The sequence below is a fragment of the Malaclemys terrapin genome, chromosome 4 (genome assembly GCF_027887155.1).
Source record: "Malaclemys terrapin pileata isolate rMalTer1 chromosome 4, rMalTer1.hap1, whole genome shotgun sequence".
Classification (NCBI taxonomy): domain Eukaryota; kingdom Metazoa; phylum Chordata; order Testudines; family Emydidae; genus Malaclemys; species Malaclemys terrapin.
The window spans coordinates 71,123,073-71,135,821 of NC_071508.1; the positions used below are offsets into that span (position 1 = coordinate 71,123,073).

A 12,749-nucleotide genomic window follows, 5' to 3' on the forward strand; every position below is an offset into this window, starting at 1 on the left:
GCACAACTAATAGTTTTCTTTAGTTAATAAATTAAGTAGCTATGAGTTAAGAGGTACTGCAGTTATTCCTTATGTAATGGACCTTTGTAATAGCTTTTCTTACCTTAATCACCCTTCAAAAAATTGAAAGATCTACAATGATTTAACAGTAACATAACTTTGTGCAATTTTATTTTAGAACTCTCTTCTTCGAGAAGTTGAAAATGCAAAGAAGCAAGTAGAGGATCTTCAACATGAAAAGGTATTATACGGATAATTTTTCAAATAAAAATGTAACTGTTCCATTGGGACATAGCTGGAATATGATATAAACTATACTACATAACTTTATAGTTATAGCAGGTTGTGTAAAAATATTTAAACGTCCTTGGTTTCTTGCCTTGGTCTCGGTAATTTCTTGTGGCACAATTAGTACTGTTACTGTTCATTGTAAAAGGTTGGTTGCCTCCTTTGGTTCAGAGAATTATTGTTGCGGCTTTTACAGGTGACAAGTTTTTCAGCAGAATTGCCTATTTAATTTAGTTCAGTTAAGTACAAACTAGGTGAAAACAAGGGGGCTGTATTGATAATTTACCAGGATTCTGAAGGCCCTGTCTAACTCATATTTTTTGCATAACTTACGCAGTGAGCAGTAAAAACACAAATAAAACTTTTCAGTTGCAAGTGCATCTTAATGTATATTTTATAACCGAGGCATCCAGTGTACATTTTGAAAAGCTTGCTACTGAATATTGTAAAATTTGTACACTACTGTTTTAAAAACCACTTCAAAAATTATGGAGTGGGATAGGAGAAGCACCTATCATACTGCTGTGTTGAGCTCTTGTTGGTCGGGGGAGGATTAAGCAGCTCAGAATCATCAGGAACAGAGCTCTTGTCACTAAAGGTGTTGGAGATGTTTTGGAGGAGAGGAGTGGGCTATGCTTAAACCTTCTTTCACTTTCTGGGTATGGGGTATCAGAATGCACAAAATTCCTTTAACTGTCTGGCCATCCCACTTCTTTCTAAATAATGTTGGCACAACCTTTCATTCCCAAAGTTGTGGTGATTCACATTGTAAGCAGCTATGGGAGTGTCTGCTCTGACATCACAATACTTGTATGGCTTATTCAGCAATAGTATGTACTATGTGTCCTAAAATACTTTGCTGTGAAGTGACCAAGTTGCACAGGCTTTACATCAGTTATGCAAATTTAAAGAAACTAAGAGCTACAGGTTGTATTAGAGTGTTCTGGAGGATGGGCTTTGAATATCTGTGGCATGGAACAGGAGTCCTCAACCTGGGAATTGCTCCTTGCCATTGGCTATCTAGATCCTAACTTCACTCTTCTCAGTCTTCTGTTGAAGTGACTTACTCAATCATTCAGTTACTACTTACATATAAAATTCTGGGAAGCATGAGGAGATACTAGTTGCAAGTGGCTGGATTTAAGGTCCTGTTTCATATAGAGCTTCAGCCATCCTCAGGCTGTCCTTACTAATTCAGTTTTCTCATTTACTCTAATCAATGGTAGCCAGTCATTCACACATGGCTTTATCTCTTATTCAGTTGTTTCAATTTAAAAAAAAATCGGTATTTACCTACCATAATTGACTGAGGCATCTCAATTACCACAGTACTTCCAGTACTGCTCTCTGGTGTTTAGTAGATCAGTAGTGGTGATTTAATGGTTACCACTGTTAATCTGGCAGAAGTCTTTGAAGGCCTGCTTCACTGAGGAGTAGTTTTGAAGGCAATCCATTGCATAGAACACATAATAGTGGAAATGAGTTCTGTGGGTCTGGAAGATAAATACATTCATTTTTTTAAAATGAATCTAATGGCAGAGCTCTTGTACGTTTGTTTCCTGATTTGTTTTTCTTTGTTCTATTCTTTGCAGGATCAACTGGTACTAAATATTGAAGCAATGAGGGCCGAAAATGACCAAATGAGGATCAGAGCCACTTCTCTTCACCATAGGTACAAGCATTTAATGAGAATACTGTTTTGCTAGAGGTTACAATCAGCTTTGTTATATTTTATAGGTTTTTTTATTATTATAATTTTAAACATTATTACTGAGCATAGTAATGAATAATATTTCTAAGCCAAAATTGCAATACTACTTTCAGTCTAAAAATTAAAACCGGAGGAGCAAGAATAGTCTTTTCCATACATCTAAAGATTTAATCTGTGTTCACGTTTTAGCCGACCACATTTGGGTAGTGTACCAGATTTCAGATATCCGATGACACCATTATCTGTCGCTGACAGTCATACGGATCCCTATAGCACCTCATCAGTGTTAAGACGGCCCCAGAAAGGGCGTTTGGCAGCTCTACGAGATGAACCTTCAAAGGTAATGGAACATTATTACTTTGATAGCGAAATATGCTTAGATTCTTTTGATCTAATAGGCAATTGCAAGTTTGTAGGATAGAAGTACATAGTATGTGACTCCAGCATAGTGTAGCCTTAGTAAATAATGACACTAGAATTTTTTGCAGTTATAATATTTATTATTTATCACAGTTTTTTCCCAAAGTGGGCTACTCAGAAGATTAAAAACTCTTCTTTTTCTTTAAGGGATTGACATTTTTATTTTGTATACTAAAGTGTAGGTTTTTGCTAGATTCTGCTTTTTTTTGTATACACTAGATTTCCTGTTTCACCAAAATACATAATTACCAATACTTTTTAATGTATGTTTTAATTGTTATTTAGTAACTGAAAAAGTAGGGATTTTGATACCGTATTCATTGTTAAAAATGTGATAGAAAATATAACTTTGAAACTGAAATATCATTTGAAACAACCCAAATCCAGATTTTAATTTGTGTGCACAAAGATGTTGCAATTTCAATTTAATAATCTAGCATGCTATCCATCATTTTGCAAGCAATCCCTCTGTCCCTTTAAATATTTCAGTTTCAACAGGGCTCAATTCCTAAATATACTGAGTAGTCTATCAAACGTATGATGGAATTTGGATTAATATTGTTGGCAAACCTTTGCAATATTGCATTAGAGTTGGGTGGGATATGCATAATGGCTATGACTTGAACCATTACTATAATTCTGCAGTTTTCTAAAGAATTGGTTTTGTTTTTACTGTTTTCTAAATATTGCTTTCCTGATGGATATCTACAGCATGTAAGTGAGAACTTGTTAACTTTTGTGTTTATATATTTTTTTTAGCTTCTTGAAAGTAAGTAATTAAATAGTAAAGGGTTTATATTGTTTTTTTCAATTAGATTGGGATTTCTAGTCTTTTTTTTTTTTTTTTTTAAACAGGTTCAAACCCTTAATGAACAGGATTGGGAACGTGCACAACAAGCAAGTGTGTTGGCAAATGTAGCACAAGCATTTGAGAGTGATGTTGATGTCTCGGATGGTGAAGATGACAGAGAGACTATATTCAGTTCAGTCGATCTTTTGTCACCTAGTGGTCAGGCTGATGCTCAGACTCTAGCCATGATGCTTCAAGAGCAATTGGATGCAATTAACAAAGAGATTAGGTATAGTTTATCGATTAATTACAATTATGATAAAATAAGCTTCTTTCATAGCAGAAATTAAAGATCTCTCATTGATTTGTGTGTAGTTATGGGTAAGCCACGCAACCTCTGTTTTATTTGGAAAAAAATAATTTAAAAGTGGTTATGCTTGGCCAACTTTGTAAAATGCTTCTGACACTGTACACGGATGGAAATTACTATATAAATGGTGGTGGTGGCAGTAGCTGTTGCTGCTAATAGCAATTGAGTGCAAGTTCTTAATCATCATTTAAACTGCCATGTGATAAGTTGCTGGTTATTCTCTCCTAAATTTGTCTGTAGTAACTACTACTATCGTAATACTCTACCAATGGGTGTTAGAGTGGATGATCTTCTGTATTGTGCAAAAGGTAAAATACCTAGGCACGATGGCGTAGTAGTAATAGAAAGGCTGTAACTTCTTTGGATTGCCTTGTTTCTGTTGCTTTTAAATAGTACCTTCGGTTTTCATTTTAATGGTAGTGTACTTACGGAATAATAGTTACCACATACTTTGGATATGTAACATTTTCATATGAGATTCTTGAAGCACTTTACAAATAAGCTTCACAAAATTCTTGTGAAATAGGGAACTGTTGACCTCTTTTTATAGATGGGGAAACTGAGGTGCTGTGATAACTTGCCTTGGTCACAGAGGAAGTCTGGTGCTTTCACCACAAGGCTAGCCTTCCTCTTAGACTATCTTTCAGTTTCTCAGTCCAAATTATATTTTTACAATATTACAGTATTTTAAAACTCGTCGTCCTTCTATACATCTTCCTGTGTTTGGATAAATTCTTCCGAAAGGCCTACATATTATACTGCATTGTGAAGTGTTACTAATTTGATGGAACATAAAACTCATGAACTGCGATATAAAACACATGAACTGCAATACTAACAAAACATCAATCACACTACCTTTTGTCACATCGTATTTCCTATTCTTTTTGTATGTTATGTTGTCTATCTGAATTGCAGCTATCTTGTCTTTCCTGTCTGTAGAGGTCAATTTTTCTAGAGTCATACAAATAACCACACAACTTAAAACTATTATTCAGTCAGCCCCATCACTTATCTTAGTCTTGCAATGCTTTTGCAAATGTACTTATTTTACAGTGAATTGATCAATTTAAAAAAAAAAATCACCTAGTCTTTAAACTTTTTTAGATTGATACAAGAAGAAAAGGAAAATACGGAGCAGCGAGCAGAGGAAATTGAAAGTCGAGTTGGTAGCGGGAGTCTAGATAACAATGGACGATTTCGGTCAATGAACTCCATTCCCCTTCCTTTTATTGGTGGGACCCTCGCTGGTTCCTCTCCTCCTGGTAGTGGCCGTTCCACACCAAGGCGGATCCCACATAGTCCAGCTCGGGAAGTGGACAGACTAGGTATTATGACACTAGTAAGTATCAGATTTTTTTTTTTCTCTACAATAGAAAATATCTGCATCCTAAATAACAACCCTAGTAACCTTTGTCCTTTGTATCATTTTCCCTTATTCAATTATTTTACTTGTTTTCTTTCACCTTCAACGTCAAGTTCAAATTGCTGGTCTTAACTTTTGGAGACTTTTTGAAAGTTTGGTCTCTGGTCTGCCCATATCTCTTACCTACATTCTGTCTCCTCTTCCTGGTTTTACTCTGTGCTGCCATATGTGCCTGGGAGAACTTAGCCCTTTTCCTCCAAATCCTGGTGCAACAACCACTTACCCTCTTCTTTCTTAAGTCTATTCAAATCATACATGTTTTATTGCTGCCTGTTGGTCATAATCCACATTTCTACTGAATGCTCAACAAATAAATAATTTCATACAAATATGTGAAACCCATAATCTTGAAGATTAATGATTAAGAGCTGTACATTTAAAATGTAAATATCAATGAAGTGAACTGACATGTATCTATTTGAGCTAGCAATTTATAGAGAAAATGTTTCAAGCAAGTTCTAATCTAAATATTTTCTTTGCAGAAATTGACTCAAAAATGAGTTTCACAGCTGTTTCTATGAAAAAATAGGTCAGAATCAGGGCTGCCGGGGGGAGGGGGGGAGTGGGACAATTTGCCCGGTGGCGGTCCAGGTCTTTGGCGGCGGGGGCCCCTTCAGTGCTGCCGAAGACGTGGAGCGACTGAAGGGCCCCCCGCTGCCGAAATGCTGCCGAAGACCCAGACTGCTGCTGGGTGAGTACAAGCTCCGCAGCTCCCCCGCCTTGCCCTAGGCCCCCTGAATCCTCTGGGCGGCCCTGGTCAGAATATTTATTGCCAAGGCTTCCTCTCCCAATGTAGTGTAACTTTTTTAAATCTAGTTTTAGTGAGCAAAAATAAGCTGCAAGTCCTGTAGCATCTAGAAATCTTCATGAATTTTATTGTTCAATAGTAATTGAAACTAATTGATTTCCATTAAAATTCACAACTCCAAGATTTAAAGGAACTGACCAAATTAGATGTGGTAGTATTTAGTTGAGCTGTTGGCTTATTTAATAACTGCATAATTTTTTTAAGTATGGTAATATAAAGATCCTAAACTTCCACCAGAACTACAGTAGTGGAGATACTGGATTTTGATTAATGTATATTGTGAATAATAGACTATTTTTTACAGTATTTTGTAGTTTCCTAATAAAAATCCACTTGGTATTTATGAACATTAGCTAACATTAAGTCTGTTAGCTTGCATTAAGCGCATGTCATTGTATCAAATGCTATCATAGAGATAGTAATTCTGTTTTGGGATTGGGTTTTTTTCTTTCCAGATTTGTGAATACAAGCTAGTTTAATAACAGTTTTAAAAATTCAGTGCTGGTACTTTTTTTTAGTTTAACTAAAACTAGTGAATTAAAAGCTTGTAGCTTTCTTTAACAAGTACTGGCTGACACGCTGCATTTTTTTTTCCCCATTGGTGTTCATATCTTTTACTTTAGCCATCCCAAAATTAATTGGGTATTGAGGTCTGGATTAATTTATGATTTTATTCATTTTTTTCCCTCTGTTCACCTCTTCCTATGATGATTGTTAAGATTAAGATTTTCTTTACAAGGAATGGATGATGTCCTTGGGTGGTATTTAAATAGCACATTTAAATCCTGAATCCATGTATATTTAATATTTGACACACCTTTCAGGGGTTATTTAATTTATTTTCTATTGATGGACGTCTCAAGGGTAAACTGAGTCTATACTATGATTTGATTAGCTTGTTCTGATATACAATATCTGGGAGGGAGTTTGGGTGCGGGAGGAGTTTTGGGGTGCTGGATCCGAGCGGTGCTCACCTTGGTCTGCTCCTAATCAGAGGCATGGCCAGGCATCTCTGTGTGCTGCCTCCGCCAGCAGCTCCAGCTCCCGCTCCCGCAACTCCCATTGGCCATAGTCCCCAGTCAATGGGAGCTGCGGAGCCAGTGCTTGGGTGGGGCGGGGGCAGTGCACTGAGCCCCATAGCCATTCTTCCATCTAGGAGCAGCAGGGACATGTCGCCGCTTGCAGGGAGCCGCCTGAGATGAGCACCGCCCAGATCCAGCACCCCGCAACCCCTCCCGTGCCCCAACCCCCGTCCCGAGCCCCCTTCTGCACCCAAAGTCCCTCCCAGAGCCCGCGCCCCACAGCCCTTCCCGAAATGCTGGTTTCTAGAGCTTTCCGGTTGGTAAAGTGCTGGATAACACAGTTTTTACTGTAGTAACATTGATAATCAAAACAGAAATATTTTAATGTAAGATTGAGCAAATCTTTACACCTTTACCTTGCTTAGCTAATGTGGAACCTTTTGCAAAAGGCATACTTTTAATCCAAGTAGACTTGGCAAGCCAGTCAAGTAATGTCAATCGATGACCTTATAATTGACCACGGCCAGTATTCTCAAATATCCCAACAAGAATACCCTGATGTATGTGACAGCCTACCATTGTCATTGCATCATGGTGCCATTCTGCATTTTTAGTATTGAATTTCATTGTGTTTTGCATTTTTCTGAATTAAAATAAGTAATTTGTTTTTTTGTAATTAGGTATCTGTATCTCCCCTGTGTCTATTGGAGACGATAAAGTTGTACCTTTTTTTCCCCTTCCTGTTACTGTTCTAATATATTAGTACTCTAAAATATTTGACAGCTTTTGAATTACTTGTTAATATTTGACCGGTCGATTGACCAGTTATTTTTGGATCAAATGCCCAAACCTACCTTATCTTTGGATTCTGCATTCTTTGTTTGTTATACAAAGTGCACTGAATTTTTGATACTCAATTTTTTTTGCCTACAAGTCCTTTTTAAAAATACTGAGCCAAGTACAGTGTAAATCTGTTCCCAAACTATATGAATGTAATTTTTTACCAGTATCAGTCTGATATGATTATGCTGTATGTACAACTTCAGTTAATGAACAATCTTTGATCTTTTGCTCTGCATACTGTTAAAGGTTGGGAATGTCTAAGGCTAGGTCTACACTACCCGCCTGAATCGGCGGGTAGAAATCGACCTCTCGGGGATCGATTTATCGCGTCCCATCGGGATGCGACAATCGATCCCCAAATCGGCGCTCTTACTCCACCAGCGGAGGTGGGAGTAAGCGCCGCCGACAGAAAGCCGCAGAAGTCGATTTTGCCGCCGTCCTCACAGCGGGGTAAGTCGGCTGCGATACGTCAAATTCAGCTACGCTATTCACGTAGCTGAATTTGCGTATCTTAAATCGACTCCCCCCTGTAGTGTAGATGTACCCTTAGAGGTGAGATTCAACAGATTTTGGTGAGGGTGGGGAAGAACAACTATTGGTGATAGACTGGGCATATTCATTCCAACAACCTAAATGTAAGTTACCTCACAATACTGCTGCCAGAGTTCTGGACTTCAGGATTAATACTGTAATGTTTCTGCTTATATAAAGCCTAGAAAAGGGAACAAGATTCCAAACTGGCTCAGAATGAAGAGTGTTAAAAATTCATAGGTCTAACTCAGACAAAATAGTCCCTGCCTTGAGTATCTTTGGTTATGTGATCAAGGGATCTCCATGCATATGAAGAAGTGGGTTTTTTTTTTACCCACAAAAGTTTATGACCAAATAAATCCCTTAATCTTTAAGGTGCCACCGGACTCCTTGTTGTTTTTGTGGATACAAACTAACCCGGCTACCCCTCTGATACTTGTAATCAAGGGAGAGTCTTTGCCCAAGTATTCTCCTTATTTAAAAAAAATCAAAACAAAACTTAATTTACTGGTTTTCTTGCTGAGAATTTTTTTTTCTGTTTTCTTTTTTAATTTTGCCTTGTAGATATGGGTGAAATATTGTTATCCTCTGAAAGTGCTATTTAAGTATCTACAGTATTTCCATTATAAACCTAGATTTTAAGTATATGATAGTCTAAATATTTTGTAGTTGGAGAGCATCTCAGCTTTCTTCCACATATGTTCTGCTATATTATCTTCTCCCTAATGTGTTTTTGTCTGTGCAATGCTTTGAGATTGTGCTACAGGAGTTTGCAATAAATCTGGTTTCTCTTAATTTCTTTTCTTTGCATGCATCTGTCAGCCTAGTGATTTAAGGAAACACCGTAGAAAGGTAAACTCTTCAGCCACTTAGTTACGTTCTTTTGCTATGTCATTCACCATAAAGTATTAGTGTAAATGAGATTCCTTGCAATTATTCACAAATATGTAACACTTGCAAATTATTTCATGTTCAGATTTAATCTCTGCTATTAAAATATTAAATTAATGCTTTTTAATGATGTTGGGAATAAAGAAAAGCAGAGGAAGATGATATGCTATAGAGGAATAAATAGTAATTTAGCTTGAGATACTTTTACCCCAAGTAAAGGGTGTAGTATGTTATCCATTTGCAATAGCCATTCCTCTATCTCTGTAAAGGAATACTTGTGTTGAATTTTGAAGATTACCAACACACAATTAAATAACTTAGTTTGAATTTCTGATCCTCATCACACTTGAAGGAACTCCATAAGTATTGACATATGGATTCTTGATTTCAAAAAATTGTGATTTAAAACATCTAAGCCCATGACATCTAGAACACCTTCTTTAAAACTCTTCTAGTTCCTCATAATTGGAGTTTGAGCAATGCTTTACTTGGCCCTCTGTCTTGGTGGCTTTACTGAAAGAACTAATAAGGGTTGGGTGTGTATATATTGTAATATTAGCATACATAGTTTTAGGGAGTTGTTAAAGGGAATGTTTACTTGCTCTGAGCCCTATTTGCTGGTTAGGGAGGCAGTGAATTCTACGTAAGATTGCCACGGTCCCATGTCCAGCAGAAATATTAATTCAACAACACTGGTTGTCTACAAAAATAAGAGGAAGTTCAGAGAGTAGAAATGATGGCCCCAGAATAAAAGGGCTGGGAGAACCGTATCACTATCAAGTGAAAAAATAATCAAATACATTTGTCTTTTAATTCTTTGTACAGTATTAATGTAGGATTCATGCTAGAAACTAAACCCTAAAGTTTTCATTCTTTTTTCCCTTAGTCTCCAGTTTCTGGAGAAGAAGTACGAGATGACAAGACCACAATAAAATGTGAGACATCACCACCATCTTCACCTCGATCTCTGCATTTGGATAGAGTCCATAAAGGAGCTTTGCATACATTGAGCCACGAAGACATCAGGGACATAAGAAAGTAAGTAAGCAAGATGGCAGAAAACATGAGGTTAATATTCTGATAACAGCTAAAGTTCAGATTTTTAAAAAGCTGATTGACTACAAAGTTGTTATTCAGATCATGCAAGTTTTAAGAAATTGATTTTTAAAACTTCTGAAAAGACAAAGTAAATGGAGAAGTCAGAATAATATGACAGTTGATTTGCTAAAGTTAGTCTGCATAAGCAGTCCCCTTAGCACATTCATTACTAGCAGTTGATTTTCTATGAGAAAGTTTTCAAGTATCGGCGGTTTGCCTTTCTTTTTATCACTTTATGTAAAAATGCATATTATAGAGAAGAAAGGTAGATGAAAGGAAGCTGGAATTTTAATGTATTATGCAACTCATTTCCAGATCTATGGCTTAAATTCAACCTATGATCATCTGAACTCGGTAGGGAATCTGACATCTAGTGGAGTGTAATATACATAACAAAAGATATACAAATAACCTGCAGTTGCTTGACATAGGTCAGTCACCCTAATAAGATCTCTTAATAAGAAAAGGGGTAAAATGTTGAGACATTGGATGTTGTCCAGTGTTTTTTTGTTTTTGGTTTTTTTTAGTTTTTTTTATGCTCCATGTAATCTTTTGCTACATCTTCTGGTGATGCTTTTCGCATCTTTTGTGACAAGAAATGTTTAAAAACTGGAAATTAATTTGCTGAGGTAACTTGACAGTCTTCATTAGCTTTCACCAAAACCTCAAATTGCCATAAAAAATGTAATGTGCTAAAAGTGGGGATTATTTTGTGTGTGTTCTTTTACAGACTAAAAGAAGTTCTTTTTCTCTAAAGTTCTACAGGTTCTCAAGATGGGCAAGTAAGCAACCCCAGTAGCAGTAATAGTAGCCAGGATTCCCTTCACAAAGCCCCTAAAAAGAAGGGGATCAAATCTTCTATAGGTCGCTTATTTGGTAAGAAAGAAAAGGGTCGACCTGGACAAACCAGCAAAGAATCTTTGGGACAAGGTTGGTTTGTTATCTTCTAACTAGTTATCTTCTAACTAACTATATTATCAATAGTATAAAAGGAAGGAAAGACTTAGGCCATGTTTACACTTACCGGGGATCAATGCTGCTGCGATCGATGCAACGGGGGTCGTCTTAGCGGGTCTACTGAAGACCTGCTAAATTGACCGCAGAGCGCTCTCCAGTCGACTCTGGTACTCCACCAGAATGAGAGGAGTAAGATAAGGCGACAGGAGAGCGTCTCCCATTGACACAGCACGGTGTTATTCACGTAGTTGGAGTAGCGTAACTTAAGTTGACTTACTGCAGTAGTGTAGACAAGGCCTTAGTCTCAAGGTATACATTTTTAATGTGTTTTTCTAAGTAATGTTTATTTTAGATTCTAGGTGCATGACATGTGGAGTGGGGAGAGAATAAAAATATTCTGAAATGCTTGTTCATGTCTCATATTCAAGTACTGTATGCTTTAGTGTATCTCTGGAAAAAAAGGGCTGTCTTTTTAATTTCTTCTCCTTATTGTATGACATTAATAAAATGAGTTACCGATAGAAACATAATTGGACAGTTACTGCTGATTAGTAACATTACAAAGTACTAATTACTTTGTTCAGGAATATGATAGTTATGCTAGTTTATACGAATACATTCAAGGTAAAATACAAAAAATGTCATTAAGTACCTATTTTTATTCCTTGTAGTTGGCTTGGCAGAAACAGACAATTCATCTCAAGATGCCTTAGGACTCAGCAAACTTGGGGGACAGGCAGAAAAAAATAGAAAACTACAGAAAAAGTAAGTTATCAAATATGTAATTTAGGTGAAATGAATAATTTCTTTGTTTAAAGGAAAAATTCCAAACATTATGCCTGATGCAGTATCAAGCCTCATTAAGTTTTGCAGACTTATTTTTTTACATACATCTCCAATATAGTGCGTTTTAAAAATGAGTTGTGATCTTGGCAAACCTGATGTGATAGCGTTTAGCACTAAAATCACTACTGTAAAAAATGAGAAATGAATTTTGGAAAAGTAAAAATGGACTTAGTAAAAAACATGCCTTGAAACAGAGGTGGTCATTTTAGATTTCTGCTCTTGAGGTTTGTTCCTTGTGTAAATCGCTGGCAAGAGTCCAACAAGTGTCTGGCTGCCAGCTGAGAGCCACATAGTGCAAGCCTCCCTGCTTGGAATATTAGGGATCCCTAGTGTGTCCAGCAGCTAGTTCTTTTTAACAATTGACTATATGAAGCAATTCCTTTCTGCATAACTGCTGCTACTCATTTTGTCTGTTCACTAAATTTATTACTTAAGATTTTTCGTTTTTTTCTTGTCTGCTTACATGGCTTTTGGCAATTTAAAACAATTAATTTTTGCTATTGGCGATGCATTTTGCCCCAGAAGTTTTTTTGGTGCATTAGTTTGCTGAACACTTATCTGCCAGTCTTTGGATATACACCTCTACCCTGATAGAATGCAACCCGATATAGCACAAATTTGGATATAATGCGGTAAAGCAGTGGGGAGCCATGGGCCCTTTAACCGAGCCCCGCTGCTTTACCGTGTTATATCCAAATTCATGTGGAGCCCCAGACCCTTTAAATCAAATCACTGCCGGGGAAGCCGG

The 12,749-nt window shown here is 36.9% G+C and overlaps 1 protein-coding gene across 6 annotated transcripts in view; it reads left to right on the forward strand.

Moving 5' to 3' along the window:
- PPFIA1 (PTPRF interacting protein alpha 1) overlaps positions 1-12,749 on the forward strand; it is a 93,768-nt gene that overhangs the window by 52,013 nt on the left and 29,006 nt on the right. For all 6 annotated transcript variants that reach the window (XM_054025723.1, XM_054025725.1, XM_054025727.1 and 3 more), the window contains 8 exons: positions 179-241; positions 1,881-1,960; positions 2,189-2,339; positions 3,275-3,498; positions 4,687-4,921; positions 9,987-10,138; positions 10,956-11,128; positions 11,827-11,920. In XM_054025723.1, the coding sequence (XP_053881698.1) occupies positions 179-241; positions 1,881-1,960; positions 2,189-2,339; positions 3,275-3,498; positions 4,687-4,921; positions 9,987-10,138; positions 10,956-11,128; positions 11,827-11,920 (1,172 nt within the window). The remainder of the gene's footprint in view (positions 1-178; positions 242-1,880; positions 1,961-2,188; positions 2,340-3,274; positions 3,499-4,686; positions 4,922-9,986; positions 10,139-10,955; positions 11,129-11,826; positions 11,921-12,749) is intronic.